The sequence below is a fragment of the Somniosus microcephalus genome, chromosome 9 (assembly GCF_052327205.1).
Source record: "Somniosus microcephalus isolate GS21.2 chromosome 9, FLI_Smic_1.0, whole genome shotgun sequence".
In the NCBI taxonomy this organism is placed as follows: Eukaryota; Metazoa; Chordata; class Chondrichthyes; order Squaliformes; family Somniosidae; genus Somniosus; species Somniosus microcephalus.
In genome coordinates, this window is record NC_140995.1 from 246,019,861 (window position 1) to 246,042,687 (window position 22,827).

Sequence of the window (22,827 nt, forward strand, 5' to 3'; positions counted from 1 at the left end):
GGAAGCGAGTGTGTGCGTGTGAGAGGATGCGAGTGTGTGCGTGTGAGAGGAAGCGAGTGTGTGCGTGTGAGCGGGAGCGAGTGTGTGCGTGAGAGGGAGCGAGTGTGTGCGTGTGAGAGGGAGCGAGTGTGTGCGTGTGAGAGGGAGCGAGTGTGTGCGTGTGAGAGGGAGCGAGTGTGTGCGTGTGAGAGGGAGCGAGTGTGTGCGTGTGAGAGGGAACGAGTGTGAGCGTGTGAGAGGAAGCGAGTGTGTGCGTGTGAGAGGCAGCGAGTGTGTGCGTGTGAGAGGGAGCGAGTGTGTGCGTGTGAGAGGGAGCGAGTGTGTGCGTGTGAGAGGAAGCGAGTGTGTGCGTGTGAGAGGGAGCGAGTGTGTGCGTGTGAGAGGGAGCGAGTGTGTGCGTGTGAGAGGAAGCGAGTGTGTGCCTGTGAGAGGGAGTGAGTGTGTGCGTGAGAGGGAGCGAGTGTGTGCGTGTGAGAGGAAGCGAGTGTGTGCGTGTGAGAGGAAGCGAGTGTGTGCGTGTGAGAGGAAGCGAGTGTGTGCGTGTGAGAGGGAGCGAGTGCGAGTGTGTGCGTGTGAGAGGGAGCGAGTGTGTGCGTGTGAGAGGGAGCGAGTGTGTGCGTGTGAGAGGGAGCGAGTGTGTGCGTGTGAGAGGAAGCGAGTGTGTGCGTGTGAGAGGGAGCGAGTGTGTGCGTGTGAGAGGGAGCGAGTGTGTGCGTGTGAGAGGAAGCGAGTGTGTGCCTGTGAGAGGGAGCGAGTGTGTGCGTGAGAGGGAGCGAGTGTGTGCGTGTGAGAGGAAGCGAGTGTGTGCGTGTGAGAGGAAGCGAGTGTGTGCGTGTGAGAGGAAGCGAGTGTGTGCGTGTGAGAGGGTGCGAGCGTGTGCGTGAGAGGGAGCGAGCGTGCGTGTGAGAGGGAGCGAGTGTGTGCGTGTGAGAGGAAGCGAGTGTGTGCGTGTGAGGGAGCGAGTGTGTGCGTGTGAGAGGGAGCGAGTGTGTGCGTGTGAGAGGAAGCGAGTGTGTGCGTATGAGAGGGAGCGAGTGTGTGCGTGTGAGAGGGAGCGAGTGTGTGCGTGTGAGAAGGAGCGAGTGTGTGCCTGTGAGAGGGAGCGAGTGTGTGCGTGAGAGGGAGCGAGTGTGTGCGTGTGAGAGGAAGCGAGTGTGTGCGTGTGAGAGGAAGCGAGTGTGTGCGTGTGAGAGGAAGCGAGTGTGTGCGTGTGAGAGGGAGCGAGTGTGTGCGTGTGAGAGGGAGCGAGTGTGTGCGTGTGAGAGGGAGCGAGTGCGAGTGTGTGCGTGTGAGAGGGTGCGAGTGTGTGTGTGTGAGAGGGAGCGAGTGCGAGTGTGTGCGTGTGAGAGGGAGCGAGTGTCTGCGTGTGAGAGGGAGCGAGTGTGTGCGTGTGAGAGGAAGCGAGTGTGTGCGTGTGAGAGGAAGCGAGTGTGTGCGTGTGAGAGGGAGCGAGTGTGTGCGTGTGAGAGGAAGCGAGTGTGTGCGTGTGAGAGGGAGCGAGTGTGTGCGTGTGAGAGGAAGCGAGTGTGTGCGTGAGAGGAAGCGAGTGTGTGTGCATGTGAGAGGAAGTGAGTGTGTGCGTGTGAGAGGGAGCGAGTGCGTGTGAGAGGAAGCGAGTGTGTGCGTGTGAGAGGGAGCGAGTGCGTGTGAGAGGAAGCGAGTGTGTGCGTGTGAGAGGAAGCGAGTGTGCGTGTGAGAGGGAGGGAGTGTGTGCGTGAGAGGAAGCGAGTGTGCGTGTGAGAGGGAGCGAGTGTGTGCGTGTGAGAGGGAGTGAGTGTGTGCGTGTGAGAGGGAGGGAGTGTGTGCGTGTGAGAGGAAGCGAGTGTGTGCGTGAGAGGGAGCGAGTGTGTGCGTGTGAGAGGGAGCGAGTGTGTGTGAGAAGGAGTGAGTGTGTGCGTGTGAGAGGAAGCGAGTGTGTGCGTGTGAGAGGGAGCGAGTGTGTGCCTGTGAGAGGGAGCGAGTGTGTGCGTGTGAGAGGGAGCGAGTGTGTGCGTGTGAGAGGGAGCGAGTGTGTGCGTGTGAGGAAGCGAGTGTGTGCGTGTGAGAGGGAGCGAGTGTGTGCGTGTGAGAGGGAGCGAGTGTGTGCGTGTGAGAGGGAGCGAGTGTGTGTGAGAAGGAGTGAGTGAGTGTGTGTGAGAAGGAGTGAGTGTGTGCGTGTGAGAAGAAGCGAGTGTGTGCGTGTGAGAGGAAGCGAGTGTGTGCGTGTGAGAGGGAGCGAGTGTGTGCCTGTGAGAGGGAGCGAGTGTGTGCGTGTGAGAGGGAGCGAGTGTGTGCGTGTGAGAGGGAGCGAGTGTGTGCGTGTGAGAGGGAGCGAGTGTGTGCGTGTGAGAGGGAGCGAGTGTGTGCGTGTGAGAGGGAGCGAGTGTGTGCGTGTGAGAGGGAGGGAGTGTGTGCGTGTGAGAGGAAGCGAGTGTGTGCGTGTGAGAGGAAGCGAGTGTGTGCGTGTGAGAGGGAGGGAGTGTGTGCGTGTGAGAGGAAGCGAGTGTGTGCGAGAAGGAGTGAGTGTGTGCGTGTGAGAGGAAGCGAGTGTGTGCGTGTGAGAGGAAGCGAGTGTGTGCGTGTGAGAGGAAGCGAGTGTGTGCGTGTGAGAGGAAGCGAGTGTGTGTGTGTGAGAGGAAGCGAGTGTGTGCGTGTGAGAGGAAGCGAGTGTGTGCGTGAGAGGGAGCGAGTGTGTGCGTGTGAGGAAGCGAGTGTGCGTGTGAGGAAGCGAGTGTGTGCGTGTGAGGAAGCGAGTGTGTGCGTGTGAGAGGGAGCGAGTGTGTGCGTGTGAGAGGGAGCGAGTGTGTGCGTATGAGGAAGCGAGTGTGCGTGTGAGAGGGAGCGAGTGTGTGCGTGTGAGAGGGAGCGAGTGTGTGCGTGTGAGAGGGAGCGAGTGTGTGCGTGTGAGAGGGAGCGAGTGTGTGCCTGTGAGAGGAAGCGAGTGTGTGCGCGTGAGAGGAAGCGAGTGTGTGCGTGTGAGAGGGAGCGAGTGTGTGCGTGTGAGAGGGAGCGAGTGTGTGCGTGTGAGAGGGAGCGAGTGTGTGCGTGCGAGAGGGAGCGAGTGTGTGCGTGCGAGAGGGAGCGAGTGTGTGCGTGCGAGAGGGAGCGAGTGTGTGCGTGCGAGAGGGAGCGAGTGTGTGCGTGCAAGAGGGTGCGAGTGTGTGCGTGTGAGAGGAAGCGAGTGTGTGCGTGTGAGAGGAAGCGAGTGTGTGTGTGTGTGAGGGGGTGCGAGTGTGTGCGTGTGAGAGGGAGCGAGTGCGTGTGAGAGGAAGCGAGTGTGTGCATGTGAGAGGATGCGAGTGTGTGCGTGTGAGAGGAAGCGAGTGTGTGCGTGTGAGAGGGAGCGAGTGTGTGCGTGTGAGAGGGAGCGAGTGTGTGCGTGTGAGAGGATGCGAGTGTGTGCGTGTGAGAGGAAGCGAGTGTGTGCGTGTGAGAGGGAGCGAGTGTGTGCGTGTGAGAGGGAGCGAGTGTGTGCGTGTGAGAGGAAGCGAGTGTGTGCGTGTGAGAGGAAGTGAGTGTGAGAGGGAGCGAGAGTGTGCGTGTGAGAGGAAGCGAGTGTGTGCGTGTGAGAGGAAGCGAGTGTGTGTGTGTGTGAGGGGGTGCGAGTGTGTGCGTGTGAGAGGGAGCGAGTGCGTGTGAGAGGAAGCGAGTGTGTGCGTGTGAGAGGATGCGAGTGTGTGCGTGTGAGAGGAAGCCAGTGTGTGCGTGTGAGCGGGAGCGAGTGTGTGCGTGAGAGGGAGCGAGTGTGTGCGTGTGAGAGGGAGCGAGTGTGTGCGTGTGAGAGGGAGCGAGTGTGTGCGTGTGAGAGGGAGCGAGTGTGTGCGTGTGAGAGGGAGCGAGTGTGTGCGTGTGAGAGGGAACGAGTGTGAGCGTGTGAGAGGAAGCGAATGTGTGCGTGTGAGAGGCAGCGAGTGTGTGCGTGTGAGAGGGAGCGAGTGTGTGCGTGTGAGAGGGAGCGAGTGTGTGCGTGTGAGAGGAAGCGAGTGTGTGCGTGTGAGAGGGAGCGAGTGTGTGCGTGTGAGAGGGAGCGAGTGTGTGCGTGTGAGAGGAAGCGAGTGTGTGCCTGTGAGAGGGAGTGAGTGTGTGCGTGAGAGGGAGCGAGTGTGTGCGTGTGAGAGGAAGCGAGTGTGTGCGTGTGAGAGGAAGCGAGTGTGTGCGTGTGAGAGGAAGCGAGTGTGTGCGTGTGAGAGGGAGCGAGTGCGAGTGTGTGCGTGTGAGAGGGAGCGAGTGTGTGCGTGTGAGAGGGAGCGAGTGTGTGCGTGTGAGAGGGAGCGAGTGTGTGCGTGTGAGAGGAAGCGAGTGTGTGCGTGTGAGAGGGAGCGAGTGTGTGCGTGTGAGAGGGAGCGAGTGTGTGCGTGTGAGAGGAAGCGAGTGTGTGCCTGTGAGAGGGAGCGAGTGTGTGCGTGAGAGGGAGCGAGTGTGTGCGTGTGAGAGGAAGCGAGTGTGTGCGTGTGAGAGGAAGCGAGTGTGTGCGTGTGAGAGGAAGCGAGTGTGTGCGTGTGAGAGGGTGCGAGCGTGTGCGTGAGAGGGAGCGAGTGTGTGCGTGTGAGAGGGAGCGAGTGCGAGTGTGTGCGTGTGAGAGGAAGCGAGTGTGTGCGTGTGAGGGAGCGAGTGTGTGCGTGTGAGAGGGAGCGAGTGTGTGCGTGTGAGAGGAAGCGAGTGTGTGCGTATGAGAGGGAGCGAGTGTGTGCGTGTGAGAGGGAGCGAGTGTGTGCGTGTGAGAAGGAGCGAGTGTGTGCCTGTGAGAGGGAGCGAGTGTGTGCGTGAGAGGGAGCGAGTGTGTGCGTGTGAGAGGGAGCGAGTGTGTGCGTGTGAGAGGGAGCGAGTGTGTGCGTGCGAGAGGGAGCGAGTGTGTGCGTGCGAGAGGGAGCGAGTGTGTGCGTGCGAGAGGGAGCGAGTGTGTGCGTGCGAGAGGGAGCGAGTGTGTGCGTGCAAGAGGGTGCGAGTGTGTGCGTGTGAGAGGAAGCGAGTGTGTGCGTGTGAGAGGAAGCGAGTGTGTGTGTGTGTGAGGGGGTGCGAGTGTGTGCGTGTGAGAGGGAGCGAGTGCGTGTGAGAGGAAGCGAGTGTGTGCATGTGAGAGGATGCGAGTGTGTGCGTGTGAGAGGAAGCGAGTGTGTGCGTGTGAGAGGGAGCGAGTGTGTGCGTGAGAGGAAGCGAGTGTGTGTGCATGTGAGAGGAAGCGAGTGTGTGCGTGTGAGAGGGTGCGAGCGTGTGCGTGAGAGGGAGCGAGTGTGTGCGTGTGAGAGGGAGCGAGTGCGAGTGTGTGCGTGTGAGAGGAAGCGAGTGTGTGCGTGTGAGGGAGCGAGTGTGTGCGTGTGAGAGGGAGCGAGTGTGTGCGTGTGAGAGGAAGCGAGTGTGTGCGTATGAGAGGGAGCGAGTGTGTGCGTGTGAGAGGGAGCGAGTGTGTGCGTGTGAGAAGGAGCGAGTGTGTGCCTGTGAGAGGGAGCGAGTGTGTGCGTGAGAGGGAGCGAGTGTGTGCGTGTGAGAGGAAGCGAGTGTGTGCGTGTGAGAGGAAGCGAGTGTGTGCGTGTGAGAGGGAGCGAGTGTGTGCGTGTGAGAGGGAGCGAGTGTGTGCGTGTGAGAGGGAGCGAGTGCGAGTGTGTGCGTGTGAGAGGGTGCGAGTGTGTGTGTGTGAGAGGGAGCGAGTGCGAGTGTGTGCGTGTGAGAGGGAGCGAGTGTCTGCGTGTGAGAGGGAGCGAGTGTGTGCGTGTGAGAGGAAGCGAGTGTGTGCGTGTGAGAGGAAGCGAGTGTGTGCGTGTGAGAGGGAGCGAGTGTGTGCGTGTGAGAGGAAGCGAGTGTGTGCGTGTGAGAGGGAGCGAGTGTGTGCGTGTGAGAGGAAGCGAGTGTGTGCGTGAGAGGAAGCGAGTGTGTGTGCATGTGAGAGGAAGTGAGTGTGTGCGTGTGAGAGGGAGCGAGTGCGTGTGAGAGGAAGCGAGTGTGTGCGTGTGAGAGGGAGCGAGTGCGTGTGAGAGGAAGCGAGTGTGTGCGTGTGAGAGGAAGCGAGTGTGCGTGTGAGAGGGAGGGAGTGTGTGCGTGAGAGGAAGCGAGTGTGCGTGTGAGAGGGAGCGAGTGTGTGCGTGTGAGAGGGAGTGAGTGTGTGCGTGTGAGAGGGAGGGAGTGTGTGCGTGTGAGAGGAAGCGAGTGTGTGCGTGAGAGGGAGCGAGTGTGTGCGTGTGAGAGGGAGCGAGTGTGTGTGAGAAGGAGTGAGTGTGTGCGTGTGAGAGGAAGCGAGTGTGTGCGTGTGAGAGGGAGCGAGTGTGTGCCTGTGAGAGGGAGCGAGTGTGTGCGTGTGAGAGGGAGCGAGTGTGTGCGTGTGAGAGGGAGCGAGTGTGTGCGTGTGAGGAAGCGAGTGTGTGCGTGTGAGAGGGAGCGAGTGTGTGCGTTTGAGAGGGAGCGAGTGTGTGCGTGTGAGAGGGAGCGAGTGTGTGTGAGAAGGAGTGAGTGAGTGTGTGTGAGAAGGAGTGAGTGTGTGCGTGTGAGAAGAAGCGAGTGTGTGCGTGTGAGAGGAAGCGAGTGTGTGCGTGTGAGAGGGAGCGAGTGTGTGCCTGTGAGAGGGAGCGAGTGTGTGCGTGTGAGAGGGAGCGAGTGTGTGCGTGTGAGAGGGAGCGAGTGTGTGCGTGTGAGAGGGAGCGAGTGTGTGCGTGTGAGAGGGAGCGAGTGTGTGCGTGTGAGAGGGAGCGAGTGTGTGCGTGTGAGAGGGAGCGAGTGTGTGCGTGTGAGAGGGAGCGAGTGTGTGCGTGAGGGAGGGAGCGAGTGTGTGCGTGTGAGAGGAACCGAGTGTGTGTTTGTGAGAGGGAGCGAGTGTGTGCGTGTGAGAGGAACCGAGTGTGTGTTTGTGAGAGGGAGTGAGTGCGAGTACGTGCTGATTATCGGTAATATCCCATTTTGACTGAGGGTCGGATCCTGAGACATGGACTCCTCAGTATCTCTCTCCACATAGGCTGCCTGACCTGCCGAGTGTTTTTTTGCATTCCCTGTTTTTGTTTCAGATTTCCAACATCTGCAGTTTTTACTTTTTGCTTTTTGTTTTGGAAATTAGGAGTTGAATGCTGAAAATAAAATTAAATAATATGATTTAAGGTAATTGGCAAATGAACCAGAGGGGAGATGTGGAGAGTCCAAAGATGTGCAGGTTAGGTTGATTGGCTATGATAAATTGACCCTTAGTGTTAGGGGGATTAAATACGTGGGGATCGGGTGGGATATGTGTAGGGGTTACGGGGATCGGGTGGGATATGTGTCGGTGCAGGCTCGATGGGCCGAAATGGCCTCTATCTGCACTGTGGGGTTTCTGTGATTCTGTGAAATGCTTTTACGCAGTGATCTGGAATGCACTGCCTGAAAGGGCGGTGGAAGCAGATTCAATTGTAACTTTCAAAAGGGAATTGCGTAAATACTTGAAGGGGAAAAATTTGCAGGGCTGAGGGGAAAGAGCAGGGGAGAGTGGGCCTAATTGGAGAGCTCTTTCAAAGAGCCAGCACAGGCACGATGGGCCGACTGGCCTCTTTCTGTGTTGTATCAGTCTAAGAGGAGTAGCTGTACTTTGCAAATGATCTCCACAACGGTCGGTGCGTTGGCTGTGATTCTCGAGCTTTGTGCCGTTGACTCACTCACCTGCCCTATGCCCTCTTTTACCACCGCAGTGCATCCACTTTTGAATCAACTTCTGGAGGAGCACAAGCGCAAGGTGCTGGCCAAGATCTCCACCAATATCCCACTTCAGGTGACAGCGAACCTGGTCAGCGACGAGGGCTACTGGAGAAGGTGCTGCCTGGAATGCTGGGAGGTGTGCGACACCTCCAGGTACGGAGACAGCTGGAAGAGAATGTTCTTCGAACGGCTGCTGAAGAACATCATCGAGTACTTTGTCCCAGACACCACCGACGTAAAGGTGGTCCTGGAGCTGATACCACTCTGTAGAGGCTACGTGAAGAAGTTAGACATTGCCCAGCTCCTTCCGCCCGTCAAGCAGGTCCCTGAGACGGCAGATGACGAGTCTTCGGACGCTGGCAGTGATAGTGATGTGAATGGACCTTCAATGGACCACTTTGACTTCAGCATATTGCTCAGCAAGCTCCCAAATCTTGAAGAGCTGGACGTGACCTATGGAGTTAAGGACTGCGGCATGAATTTCGAATGGAATATATTTCAATTTACTTACCAAGACTGCTTCTCCCTGGCGAAGGCCATCCATTCTTGCAAGAGCTTGAAGGTGCTCAAACTCCCTCGGAACAAGATCGACGACGAGAAGCTGCGAGTGCTGGTCAAGTACATGTTGAACCACCCCTCGCTGATGGAACTGGACCTGTCGCACAACTTGATCGAGGACAATGGGGCAAAGGTTTTGGCCAAGCTCCTCCACAGGACCAAGCTGGAGAAAGTCAACCTGTGCAACAACCGCATCAAAGCTTACGGAGCCAAGGCCATCTCCTACAAAGTCAAGCGCTTCTCACCCTCAAATCCATCAACTTTCGCCTCAACCAGATTGGGGATGAGGGGGGGAGAAGCCTTGGCACGAGCACTTGTGAAGTCCTCGGTGGAAGACATCAACTTGGGAAGCAATGAGCTGACTGAGTCTGTGGCTGTGGTTATCTCTGAACTTCTGATGAAGAACCAAACCCTGAAGTCCATCAACATTTCCTGCAATAATATAGGCCCGGTCAGTATGTGGGGGTGAGGTTGGATGTACAGCAATGTGGCTATTGATTAGAGTGACCCATGTAAACCAAGCTGTGAGGTATCCACTGCTCCCATATGCTTCTGTAAGGCACTTAACCCTCCCCCCCCCCCCACTCTCCTGAAAGCATTGACTCTTGCTGGATTTCAGAACTGCAGACACTCCCAGCCTCCATCCTTCACTCGAGTGGCCATTTGTCCTGTCCAATGTCCGGACCACCACAGCTGAACTCCACCCTGTCCGTGCCCAATGCCGACACACGCACTCTGTCCAGAAAGGGACCACCAGACCGTGATCAGGAGCTTATGACCCTTCCTATCCCTGAATTTAAAAAAAAATTATTCTTTCTCCAGGATGTGGGCGTCGCTGGCAAGGCCAGCATTTATTGCCCATCTCTAGTTGCCCTTGAGAAGGTGGTGGTGAGCCACCGCCTTGAACCGCTGCAGTCGGTGTGGTGAAGGTACTCCCACAGTACTGTTAGGGAGGGAGTTCCAGGATTTTGACCCAGCGATGATGAAGGAACGACGATATATTTCCAAGTCAGGATGGTGTGTGACTTGGAGGGGAAGTTGGAGGTGGTGGTGTTCCCAAGCACCACCCTGTCCCAGGTGGTAGAGGTTGCGGGTTTGGGAGGTGCTGTCGAAGAAGCCTTGGCGAGTTGCTGCAGTGCATCTTGTAGATGGTACACACTGCAGCCACGGTACGCCGGTGGTGGAGGGAGTGAATGTTTAAGGTGGTGGATGGGGTGCTGATCAAGCGGGCAGGTTTGCCCAGCGGATTGCCAGGGCCAATTGTTACCACCCAGCTATGGCCACCTATGCCATTGGGTTTCAGTAGGTTGTGCTTAATCCACCTGGCCATGGATCCATCATGTGTGGTGGGTGGTTTTCTAAGGGGAAGGAGACTTTCTAGGATGTCAGTGGAGGCTCCAGCGCCAACACGTTGCCTGTGCAGAGTTAGCTGGGCTGAACCAGCCAGCAGTGGACACTCCAAAATGGGACTCCTATCCCAGGTCACTATCCAGCTGCTCCTGCTGGAATGGGCTGGTGCACGCGGAGTATGGGATGAAACCACAGTTACACTGAGCTGGTCCGCATATCCATGGCTACCTCGGTGAGGGAAGCAAGTGCAACCATGAGTGGCAGGCTTCGGGGGGGAGGGGCAACAGAGGGAGACCAATAATTACATCGCACGCACCCCAATATTCAGCATTCATTCTTACTGAATTGGTATCTCACCCAGGTGTGAGCAATAGAACTAGCAGATGAGTCAGTATTACGTGCTTCCCTGGGATTAGAGTTGGTTTCCTGCTTAGGGCAGTGTTGATTAAACTTTTGATGGGACAGTGTAGAGGGAGCTTTACTCTGTATCTAACCCGTGCTGTACCTGCCCTGGGAGTGTTTGATGGGACAGTGTAGAGGGAGCTTACTCTGTATCTAACCCGTGCTGTACCTGCCCTGGGAGTGTTTGATGGGGCAGTGTAGAGGGAGCTTTACTCTGTATCTAACCACGTGCTGTACCTGCCCTGGGAGTGTTTGATGGGACAGTGTAGAGGGAGCTTTACTCTGTATCTAACCACGTGCTGTACCTGCCCTGGGAGTGTTTGATGGGACAGTGTAGAAGGAGCTTTACTCTGTATCTAACCACGTGCTGTACCTGCCCTGGGAGTGTTTGATGGGGCTCTGGAGAGGGAGCTTTACTCTGTATCTAACCCGTGCTGTACCTGCCCTGGGAGTGTTTGATGGAACAGTGTAGAGGGAGCTTTACTCTGTATCTAACCACGTGCTGTACCTGCCCTGGGAGTGTTTGATGGGACAGTGTAGAGGGAGCTTTACTCTGTATCTAACCACGTGCTGTACCTGCCCTGGGAGTGTTTGATGGGACAGTGTAGGGGGAGCTTTACTCTGTATCTAACCCGTGCTGTACCTGTCCTGGGAGTGTTTGATGGGACAGTGTAGAGGGAGCTTGACTCTGTATCTAACCCGTGCTGTACCTGCCCTGGGTGTGTTTGATGGGGCAGTGTAGAGGGAGCTTTACTCTGTATCTAACCACGTGCTGTACCTGCCCCGGGAGTGTTTGATGGGACAGTGTAGAAGGAGCTTTACTCTGGATCTAACCCGTGCTGTACCTGCCCTGGGAGTGTTTGATGGGGCAGTGTAGAGGGAGCTTACTCTGTATCTAACCCGTGCTGTACCTGCCCTGGGAATGTTTGATGGGGCTCTGGAGAGGGAGCTTTACTCTGTATCTAACCCGTGGTGTACCTGCCCTGGGAATGTTTGATGGGACAGTGTAGAGGGAGCTTACTCTGTATCTAACCCGTGCTGTACCTGCCCTGGGAGTGTTTGATGGGACAGTGCAGAGGGAGCTTTACTCTGTATCTAACCCGTGCTGTACCTGTCCTGGGAGTGTTTGATGGGACAGTGTAGAGGGAGCTTGACTCTGTATCTAACCCGTGCTGTACCTGCCCTGGGAGTGTTTGATGGGGCAGTGTAGAGGGAGCTTTACTCTGTATCTAACCCGTGCTGTACCTGCCCTGGGAGTGTTTGATGGGACCGTGTAGAAGGAGCTTTACTCTGGATCTAACCCGTGCTGTACCTGCCCTGGGAGTGTTTGATGGGGCAGTGTAGAGGGAGCTTACTCTGTATCTAACCCGTGCTGTACCTGCCCTGGGAGTGTTTGATGGGACAGTGTAGAGGGAGCTTTACTCTGTATCGAACCCGTGCTGTACCTGCCCTGGGAGTGTTTGATGGGGCAGTGTAGAGGGAGCTTTACTCTGTATCTAACCACGTGCTGTACCTGCCCTGGGAGTGTTTGATGGGACAGTGTAGAAGGAGCTTTACTCTGTATCTAACCCGTGCTGTACCTGCCCTGGGAGTGTTTGATGGGACAGTGTAGAGGGAGCTTTACTCTGTATCTAACCACGTGCTGTACCTGCCCTGGGAGTCTTTGATGGGGCAGTGTAGAGGGAGCTTACTCTGTATCTAACCCGTGCTGTACCTGCCCTGGGAATGTTTGATGGGGCTCTGGAGAGGGAGCTTTACTCTGTATCTAACCCGTGCTGTACCTGCCCTGGGAATGTTTGATGGGACATTGTAGAGGGAGCTTACTCTGTACCTAACCCGTGCTGTACCTGCCCTGGGAGTGTTTGATGGGCAGTGTAGAGGGAGCTTTACTCTGTATCTAACCCGTGCTGTACCTGCCCTGGGAGTGTTTGATGGAACAGTGTAGAGGGAGCTTTACTCTGTATCTAAACACGTGCTGTACCTGCCCTGGGAGTGTTTGATGGGACAGTGTAGAAGGAGCTTTACTCTGTATCTAACCACGTGCTGTACCTGCCCTGGGAGTGTTTGATGGGACAGTGTAGAGGGAGCTTACTCTGTATCTAACCCGTGCTGTACCTGCCCTGGGAGTGTTTGATGGGGCAGTGTAGAGGGAGCTTTACTCTGTATCTAACCTGTGCTGTACCTGCCCTGAGAGTGTTTGATGGGTCAGTGTAGAGGGAGCTTTACTCTGTATCTAACCCATGCTGTACCTGCCCTGGGAGTGTTTGATGGGACAGTGTAGAGGGAGCTTTACTCTGTATCTAACCCGTGCTGTACCTGCCCTGGGAGTGTTTGATGGGACAGTGTAGAGGGAGCTTTACTCTGTGATGTGGCTCAATAATTCCGAGACTCGAAGGTAGCAGAACAAAACAAGGCTTTTATTAACTTAGAACGAAACACGTAAGCGAGAGAGATGTCATCCTTCTGGAGATTGGGGCTAGACTGAAGCTAGCTTACAAACGGGGCCAGGTATGGGCGGAGCCCTACACACAGCACATTCCAGTATACAATACAGCACATTCCAGTACACAATACAATGAGGTCTGGGGGAAGGGAAATGACACTGAAACTGATCTCAGTCACAGGCAGTGATGAATGGAAATATTTCATCACACTCTGTATCTAACCCGTGCTGTACCTGCCCTGGGAGTGTTTGATGGGGCAGTGTAGAGGGAGCTTTACTCTGTATCTAACCCGTGCTGTACCTGCCCTGGGAGTGTTTGATGGGACAGTGCAGAGGGAGCTTTACTCTGTATCCAACCCGTGCTGTACCTGCCCAGGGAGTGTTTGATGGGACAGTGCAGAGGGAGCTTGACTCTGTATCTAACCCGTGCTGTACCTGCCCTGGGAGTGTTTGATGGGACAGTGTAGAGGGAGCTTTACTCTGTATCTAACCCGTGCTGTACCTGCCCTGGGAGTGTTTGATGGCGCAGTGTAGAGGGAGCTTTACTCTGTATCTAACCCGTGCTGTACCTGCCCTGGGAGTCTTTGATGGGGCAGTGTAGAGGGAGCTTACTCTGTATCTAACCCGTGCTGTACCTGCCCTGGGAATGTTTGATGGGGCTCTGGAGACGGAGCTTTACTCTGTATCTAACCCGTGCTGTACCTGCCCTGGGAATGTTTGATGGGACATTGTAGAGGGAGCTTACTCTGTATCTAACCCGTGCTGTACCTGCCCTGGGAGTGTTTGATGGGCAGTGTAGAGGAAGCTTTACTCTGTATCTAACCCGTGCTGTACCTGCCCTGGGAGTGTTTGATGGAACAGTGTAGAGGGAGCTTTACTCTGTATCTAACCACGTGCTGTACCTGCCCTGGGAGTGTTTGGTGGGACAGTGTAGAAGGAGCTTTACTCTGTATCTAACCACGTGCTGTACCTGCCCTGGGAGTGTTTGATGGGACAGTGTAGAGGGAGCTTACTCTGTATCTAACCCGTGCTGTACCTGCCCTGGGAGTGTTTGATGGGTCAGTGTAGAGGGAGCTTTACTCTGTATCTAACCCGTGCTGTACCTGCCCTGGGAGTGTTTGATGGGACAGTGTAGAGGGAGCTTTACTCTGTATCTAACCCGTGCTGTACCTGCCCTGGGAGTGTTTGATGGGAGGGTGTAGAGGGAGCTTTACTCTGTATCTAACCCGTGCTGTACCTGCCCTGGGAGTGTTTGATGGGACAGTGTAGGGGGAGCTTTACTCTGTATCTAACCCGTTCTGTACCTGCCCTGGGAGTCTTTGATGGGTCAGTGTAGAGGGAGCTTTACTCTGTATCTAACCCGTGCTGTACCTGCCCTGGGAGTGTTTGATGGGAACGTGTAGAAGGAGCTTACTCTGTATCTAACCCGTGCTGTACCTGCCCTGGGAGTGTTTGATGGGGCAGTGTAGAGGGAGCTTACTCTGTATCTAACCCGTGCTGTACCTGCCCTGGGAGTGTTTGATGGGACAGTGTAGAGGGAGCTTTACTCTGTATCGAACCCGTGCTGTACCTGCCCTGGGAGTGTTTGATGGGGCAGTGTAGAGGGAGCTTTACTCTGTATCTAACCACGTGCTGTACCTGCCCTGGGAGTGTTTGATGGGACAGTGTAGAAGGAGCTTTACTCTGTATCTAACCCGTGCTGTACCTGCCCTGGGAGTGTTTGATGGGACAGTGTAGAGGGAGCTTTACTCTGTATCTAACCACGTGCTGTACCTGCCCTGGGAGTCTTTGATGGGGCAGTGTAGAGGGAGCTTACTCTGTATCTAACCCGTGCTGTACCTGCCCTGGGAATGTTTGATGGGGCTCTGGAGAGGGAGCTTTACTCTGTATCTAACCCGTGCTGTACCTGCCCTGGGAATGTTTGATGGGACATTGTAGAGGGAGCTTACTCTGTATCTAACCCGTGCTGTACCTGCCCTGGGAGTGTTTGATGGGCAGTGTAGAGGGAGCTTTACTCTGTATCTAACCCGTGCTGTACCTGCCCTGGGAGTGTTTGATGGAACAGTGTAGAGGGAGCTTTACTCTGTATCTAAACACGTGCTGTACCTGCACTGGGAGTGTTTGATGGGACAGTGTAGAAGGAGCTTTACTCTGTATCTAACCACGTGCTGTACCTGCCCTGGGAGTGTTTGATGGGACAGTGTAGAGGGAGCTTACTCTGTATCTAACCCATGCTGTACCTGCCCTGGGAGTGTTTGATGGGGCAGTGCAGAGGGAGCTTTACTCTGTATCTAACCTGTGCTGTACCTGCCCTGAGAGTGTTTGATGGGTCAGTGTAGAGGGAGCTTTACTCTGTATCTAACCCATGCTGTACCTGCCCTGGGAGTGTTTGATGGGACAGTGTAGAGGGAGCTTTACTCTGTATCTAACCCGTGCTGTACCTGCCCTGGGAGTGTTTGATGGGACAGTGTAGAGGGAGCTTTACTCTGTGATATGGCTCAATAATTCCGAGACTCGAAGGTAGCAGAACAAAACAAGGCTTTTATTAACTTAGAACGAAACACGTAAGCGAGAGAGATGTCATCCTTCTGGAGATTGGGGCTAGACTGAAGCTAGCTTACAAACGGGGCCAGGTATGGGCGGAGCCCTACACACAGCACATTCCAGTATACAATACAGCACATTCCAGTACACAATACAATGAGGTCTGGGGGAAGGGAAATTACACTGAAACTGATCTCAGTCACAGGCAGTGATGAATGGAAATATTTCATCACACTCTGTATCTAACCCGTGCTGTACCTGCCCTGGGAGTGTTTGATGGGACAGTGTAGAGGGAGCTTTACTCTGTATCTAACCCGGGCTATACCTGCCCTGGGAGTGTTTGATGGGGCAGTGTAGAGGGAGCTTTACTCTGTATCTAACCCGTGCTGTACCTGCCCTGGGAGTGTTTGATGGGACAGTGTAGAGGGAGCTTTACTCTGTATCTAACCCGTGCTGTACCTGCCCTGGGAGTGTTTGATGGGACAGTGTAGAGGGAGCTTTACTCTATCTAACCCGGGCTATACCTGCCCTGGGAGTGTTTGATGGGTCAGTGTAGAGGGAGCTTTACTCTGTATCTAACCCGGGCTATACCTGCCCTGGGAGTGTTTGATGGGGCAGTGCAGAGGGAGCTTTACTCTGTATCTAACCCGTGCTGTACCTGCCCTGCGAGTGTTTGACGGGACAGTGTAGAAGAAGCTTTACTCTGTATCTAACCCGTGCTGTACCTGCCCTGGGAGTATTTGATGGGGCAGTGTAGAGGGAGCTTTACTCTGTATCTAACCCGTGCTGTACCTGCCCTGGGAGTGTTTGATGGGACAGTGTAGAGGGAGCTTTACTCTGTATCGAACCTGTGCTGTACCTGCCCTGGGAATGTTTGATGGGACAGTGTAGAGGGAGCTTTACTCTGTATCTAACCTGTGCTGTACCCGCCCTGGGAGTGTTTGATGGGACAGTGCAGAGGGAGCTTTACTCTGTATCCAACCCGTGCTGTACCTGCCCTGGGAGTGTTTGATGGGACAGTGCAGAGGGAGCTTTACTCTGTATCCAACCCGTGCTGTACCTGCCCAGGGAGTGTTTGATGGGACAGTGCAGAGGGAGCTTGACTCTGTATCTAACCCGTGCTGTACCTGCCCTGGGAGTGTTTGATGGGACAGTGTAGAGGGAGCTTTACTCTGTATCTAACCCGTGCTGTACCTGCCCTGGGAGTGTTTGATGGCGCAGTGTAGAGGGAGCTTTACTCTGTATCTAACCCGTGCTGTACCTGCCCTGGGAGTCTTTGATGGGGCAGTGTAGAGGGAGCTTACTCTGTATCTAACCCGTGCTGTACCTGCCCTGGGAATGTTTGATGGGGCTCTGGAGAGGGAGCTTTACTCTGTATCTAACCCGTGCTGTACCTGCCCTGGGAATGTTTGATGGGACATTGTAGAGGGAGCTTACTCTGTATCTAACCCGTGCTGTACCTGCCCTGGGAGTGTTTGATGGGCAGTGTAGAGGGAGCTTTACTCTGTATCTAACCCGTGCTGTACCTGCCCTGGGAGTGTTTGATGGAACAGTGTAGAGGGAGCTTTACTCTGTATCTAACCACGTGCTGTACCTGCCCTGGGAGTGTTTGGTGGGACAGTGTAGAAGGAGCTTTACTCTGTATCTAACCACGTGCTGTACCTGCCCTGGGAGTGTTTGATGGGACAGTGTAGAGGGAGCTTACTCTGTATCTAACCCGTGCTGTACCTGCCCTGGGAGTGTTTGATGGGTCAGTGTAGAGGGAGCTTTACTCTGTATCTAACCCGTGCTGTACCTGCCCTGGGAGTGTTTGATGGGACAGTGTAGAGGGAGCTTTACTCTGTATCTAACCCGTGCTGTACCTGCCCTGGGAGTGTTTGATGGGAGGGTGTAGAGGGAGCTTTACTCTGTATCTAACCCGTGCTGTACCTGCCCTGGGAGTGTTTGATGGGACAGTGTAGGGGGAGCTTTACTCTGTATCTAACCCGTTCTGTACCTGCCCTGGGAGTCTTTGATGGGTCAGTGTAGAGGGAGCTTTACTCTGTATCTAACCTGTGCTGTACCTGCCCTGAGAGTGTTTGATGGGTCAGTGTAGAGGGAGCTTTACTCTGTATCTAACCCATGCTGTACCTGCCCTGGGAGTGTTTGATGGGACAGTGTAGAGGGAGCTTTACTCTGTGATGTGGCTCAATAATTCCGAGACTCGAAGGTAGCAGAACAAAACAAGGCTTTTATTAACTTAGAACGAAACACGTAAGCGAGAGAGATGTCATCCTTCTGGAGATTGGGGCTAGACTGAAGCTAGCTTACAAACGGGGCCAGGTATGGGCGAAGCCCTACACACAGCACATTCCAGTATACAATACAGCACATTCCAGTACACAATACAATGAGGTCTGGGGGAAGGGAAATGACACTGAAACTGATCTCAGTCACAGGCAGTGATGAATGGAAATGTTTCATCACACTCTGTATCTAACCCGTGCTGTACCTGCCCTGGGAGTGTTTGATGGGGCAGTGTAGAGGGAGCTTTACTCTGTATCTAACCCGTGCTGTACCTGCCCTGGGAGTGTTTGATGGGGCAGTGTAGAGGGAGCTTTACTCTGTATCTAACCCGTGCTGTACCTGCCCTGCGAGTGTTTGACGGGACAGTGTAGAAGGAGCTTTACTCTGTATCTAACCCGTGCTGTACCTGCCCTGGGAGTATTTGATGGGGCAGTGTAGAGGGAGCTTTACTCTGTATCTAACCCGTGCTGTACCTGCCCTGGGAGTGTTTGATGGGGCAGTGTAGAGGCAGCTTTATTGTTTATCTAATCCGTGCTGTACCTGCCCTGGGAGTGTTTGATGGGACAGTGTAGGGGGAGCTTTACTCTGTATCTAACCCGTGCCGTCCCTGTCCTGGGAGTGTTTGATGGGACAGTGCAGAGGGAGCTTTACTCTGTATCCAACCTGTGCTGTACCTGACCTGGGAGTGTTTGATGGGACAGTGCAGAGGGAGCTTTACTCTGTATCCAACCCGTACTGTACCTGCCCTGGGAGTGTTTGATGGGACAGTGTAGAGCGAGCTTTACTCTGTATCTAACCCGTGCTGTACCTGCCCTGGGAGTGTTTGATGGGACAGTGTAGAGCGAGCTTTACTCTGTATCTAACACGTGCTGTACGGCCCTGGGAGTGTTTGATGGGACAGTGTAGAGGGAGCTTTACTCTGTATCTAACCCCGTGCTGTACCTGTCCTGGGAGTGTTTGATGGGATAGTGTAGAAGGTGTGTTAATCTGCTTCAGGTCAGGAGTGAGTCTGTTCGCTGACAATCCCACAGTGTCCAGCTCCGTTCACAGGCCGACAGCAGCACCTGGGCAATAACCAGACTTGGACTGATGTGGTAGCTAACAGCTGCTTATGTGACTGGACTAATAATCCAGAGTTGATCTGCTACCAGGGAAGGTTGAGAAATTGAATTCAGTTTAAAAAGTCGACATCAATCTCTTTCTCAGGTCTCTCCAGTCTCTCTCTATCTACTGCACTGAGATTTCCTGTTCTCTTCTGTTAGGAGGGCGGGAGCCAGCTACAAGAGGGAATGTCGATGAACAAGACCCTGATGGAGTTTGACCTGCGCTTGACCAATATCGGGGAGGAGAATGAATATACCATCAACCAGATCTTGCACCACAATCGGGAGAGGGTGAGGGATGCCATCTGCCACCCAGTGAAGACCATCCCAGTGCAGCAGGTATTATCAGACCACTATCGAGCGTCTGACTGAACACTCTGCACTCCTCTCTGGCGCGAATCCCCCACTCTACTCATTCTTGTGTTGTCGTCAATACTGACGCTCCATTTTAATTCAAACCTGTGGAGTATTTTGTATGAAACACGCACACATTGACTGGACTATTTTTATCGTGTTAAAAAATAAATATATTGTTTGAAGCTCATTTTGCCTCAATTTTCTTTTCCCTCAAGGCCTGAATCAGCAACAACAACTTGTATTTATATAGCGCCTTTAACGTAGTAAAATGTCCCAGGGCGCTTCACAGGAGCGATTATCAAACAAAATTTGACACCGAGCCACATAAGGAGATATTAGGACAGGTGACCAAAAGCTTGGTCAAAGAGGTTGGTTTTAAGGAGCGTCTTAAAGGAGGAGAGAGAAGTGGCGAGGCGGAGAGGTTTAGGGAGGGAATTCCAGAGCTTAGGACCTCGGCAACAGAAGGCACGGCCACCAATGGTGGAGCGATTATAATCAGGGATGCGCAAGAGGCCAGAATTGGAGGAGCGCAGATATCTTGGGGGGTTGTGGGGCTGGAGGAGGTTACAGAGATACGGAGGGGCGAGGCCATGGAGGGATTTGAACACAAGAATGAGAATTTTAAAATGGAGGCGTTGCTGGACTGGGAGACGATGTCGGTCAGCGAGATGATGGGTGAATGGGACTTGGTGCGAGTTTGGATGAGGGCCGCAGAGTTTACGGAGGATGGGAGATGGCAGGCCAGCCAGGAGAGTGCTGATGCAGGATGGTTCAGTGCCCTTCCCGCTGTGGTGGTCTGTGCCCTGCTCCAGCGATAGGTCACCATTTCACTTCCCCCCAGTTCACTGAGACCCCATGAAAAGAGGGGCATCAGCAGAGACAATGGGATGAGATTGCCTACCCAATGCATGGTGCCGGGGCAGTGGCACACCCTAGAGAAACGCACACACCCTAGGGAGAATCATATCATAGAATCATCGAAATTTACAGCACCGAAGGAGGCCATTCGACCCATCATGTCCGTGCCAGCCGACAAAGAGCTCCCCACCCTAATCCCACTTTCCAGCTCTTGGCCCGTAGCCCTGTAGGTTTCAGCACTTCAGGTGCATATCCAAGTACTTTTTAAATGTGATGAGGGTTTCTGCCTCGACCACCGTTTCAGGCAGTGAGTTCCAGACCCCCACCACCCTCTGGGTGAAAAAATGTCACCTCAACTCCGCTCTAATCCGCCAACCAATTACTTTAAATCTCTGCCCCCTGGTTATTGACCTCTCTGCTAAGGGAGATAGGTCCTTCCTATCCACTCTATCTCAGCCCCTCATCATTTTATACACCTCAATTAGGTCTCCCCTCAGCCTCCTCTGTTCCAAAGAAAACAACCCCAGCCTATCCAATTTTTCCTCATAGCTAAAATTCCCCAGCCCAGGCAACATCCTTGTAAATCTCCTCTGCACCCTCTCTAGTGCAATCACACCCTTCCTGTAATGTGGTGACCAGAACTGCACGCAGTATTCTAGCTGCGACCTAACTAGTGTTTTATACAGTTCAAGCATAACCTCCCTGCTCTTCTATTCTATGCCTCGGCTAATAAAGGCAAGTATCCCGTATGCCTCCTTAACCACCTTATCTACCTGTCCTGCTACCTTCAGGGATCTGTGGACATGCACTCCAAGGTCCCTCTGATCCTCTACACTTCTCAGTGTCCTACCATTTAATGTGTATTTCCTTGCCTTGTTAGCCCTCCCCAAATGCATTACCTCACACTTCTCCGGATTGAATTCTGTCTGCAGCCAACCGCCTTCTTCATTATCAACCACACGGCCAATTTTTGTATAATCTACAAACTTCTTAATCATACTTTCTACATTCAAGTCCTTCTTCTTAGGCAGTCTCTCGGAACCGAGGATGACTTGCTTCCACACTGAAAATGAGTTCTCAGGTGACTGATGAGTCCAATGCGGGACCTACAGTCTCTGTCACAGGTGGGGCAGACGGTGGTTGAAGGGGCGGGTGGATGGGGTGCTTGGGTTGATGTGCATTCCGCTGTTTGCGCTTGGCTTCCGCTTGCTCCCGGCGAAGAGACTCGAGGTGTTCGGCGCCTTCCCAGATGCTTCTCCTACACTTTGTGCGGTTTTGGGCCAGGGATTCCCAGGTGTCGGTGGGGATGTTACACTTTTTCAAGGAGTCTTTGAGGGTGTCCTTGAAGCGTTTCCTCTGCCCACCTGGGGCTCTCTTGCTTGCCGGAGGTCCGAGTAGAGCACTTGTGTTGGGAGTCTCGTATCAGGCATGCGGACAATGTGACCCATCCATTGGAGCTGATCGAGCGTGGTCAAAGCTTCGATGCTGGGGATGTTGGCCTGAGCGAGAACACTGATGGTGCGCCTATCCTGCTAATGGATTTGCAGGATCTTGCGGAGGCAGCGTTGGTGGTACCTCTCCAGTGCTTTGAGGTGCCTGCTGTACATGGTCCATGTCTCTGAAGCATACAGGAGGGCGGGTATCGCTGCTGCCCTGTAGACCATGAGCTTAGTGCCGGGTTTGAGGTCCTGGTCTTAAAATACTCTCCTCCTCAGGTGACCGAAGGCTGCACTGGTACACTGAAGGCGGTGTTGGACTTCGTCATCGACGTCTGCCCTTCTTGACAGTAGGCTCCCGAGGTATGGAAAGTGAGAGGGGGCAGGGTGGGGCCAGGGGAGTGATACAAGGAGAGGGGGCGGGGCCAGGGGAGTGACACAGAGGGGTGGGGCCAGTGGTAGTGACAGAGAGGGGGTGGGGCCGGGGGAGTGATATAGTGAGAAGGGCGAGGCCAGGGGAGTGACACATTGAGAGGGGCGGGGCCAGGGGAGTGACACATTGAGAGGGGCGGGGCCAGGGGAGTGACACAGTGCGAGGGGGCAGTGCCATGGGAGTGACATAGTGCGAGGGGGCAGTGCCATGGGAGTGACACAGTGAGAGGGGGCGGTGCCAGGGGAGTGATAGTGAGGGGGCGGGGCCAGGGGGAGTGATACAGGGGAGAGGGGGCGGGGCCAGGGGAGTGATAGTGAGAGGGGCGGGGCCAGGGGAGTGATACGGAGGGGTGGGGCCAGGGGAGGGATACAGTGAGAGGGGCGGGGCCAGGGGAGGGATAGTGTGGGCGGGGCCAGGGGTGTGACAGTGAGAGAGGGCAGGACCAGGGGAGTGACACAGTGAGAGGGGCGGGGCCAGGGGAGTGATACAGTGAGAGTGGGCGGGGCCAGGGGAGTGATACAGTGAGAGTGGGCGGGGCCAGGGGAGTGATACAGTGAGAGGAGGCGGGGCCAGGGGAGTGATAGTGAGAGTGGGCGGGGCCAGGGGAGTGATACAGGGAGGGGCGGGTCCAGGGGAGTGATACAGTGAGAGGAGGCGGGGCCAGTGGTAGTGACACAGAGAGGGGGTGGGGCCGTGGGAGTGATAGTGAGAGGGGGCAGGGCTAGTGGAGTGATAGTGAAAGGGGGCGGGGCCAGGGGAGTGATACAGAGAGGGGCGGGGCCAGGGGAGTGAGACAGTGAGAGGTGCGGGGCCAGAGGAGTGATAGTGAAAGGGGCGGGGCCAGGGGAGTGATAGTGAGGGGGCGGGGCCAGGGGAGTGACACAGGGAGGGGGCGGGGCCAGTGGAGTGATACAGTGAGGGGGCGGGGCCAGGGGAGTGATACCGTGAGGGGGCGGGGCCAGGGGAGGGATACAGTGAGGGGGCGGGGCCTGGGGAGTGAGACAGGGAGGGGGCGGGGCCAGGGGAGTGATACAGCGAGGGGCGGGGCCAGGGGAGTGATACAGTGAGGGGGCGGGGCCAGGGGAGTGATACAGAGAGGGGCGGGGCCAGGGGTGTGATACAGTGAGAGGGGGCGGGGCCTGGGGAGTGATACAGTGAGGGGGCGGGGCCAGGGGAGGGACACAGAGTGGGCGGGGCCAGGGGAGGGACACAGAGTAGGCGGGGCCAGGGGAGGGATACAGAGTGTGGGTGGGGCCAGGGCCAGGGGAGTGATATAGTGAGGGGGCGGGGCCAGGGGAGTGAGACAGTGAGAGGGGTGGGGCCAGGGGAGTGAGACAGTGAGAGTGGGCGGGGCCAGGGGAGTGATACAGGGAGGGGCAGAGCCAGGGGAGCGATACAGTGAAGGGGCGGGGCCAGGGGAGTGACACA

The 22,827-nt window shown here is 55.2% G+C and overlaps 1 protein-coding gene across 1 annotated transcript in view; it reads left to right on the top strand.

Moving 5' to 3' along the window:
- Positions 1–18,859, top strand: part of LOC147113191 (dynein regulatory complex subunit 5-like) — a 53,253-nt gene extending 34,394 nt beyond the window's left edge. The window contains 4 exon segments of the mRNA XM_085998104.1: positions 7,623–8,426; positions 8,429–8,475; positions 8,477–8,638; positions 18,475–18,859. Coding sequence (XP_085854230.1) covers positions 7,623–8,426; positions 8,429–8,475; positions 8,477–8,638; positions 18,475–18,687 — 1,226 coding nt within the window. The 3' untranslated portion in view covers positions 18,688–18,859.
- Positions 18,860–22,827: the final 3,968 nt, after the last annotated feature.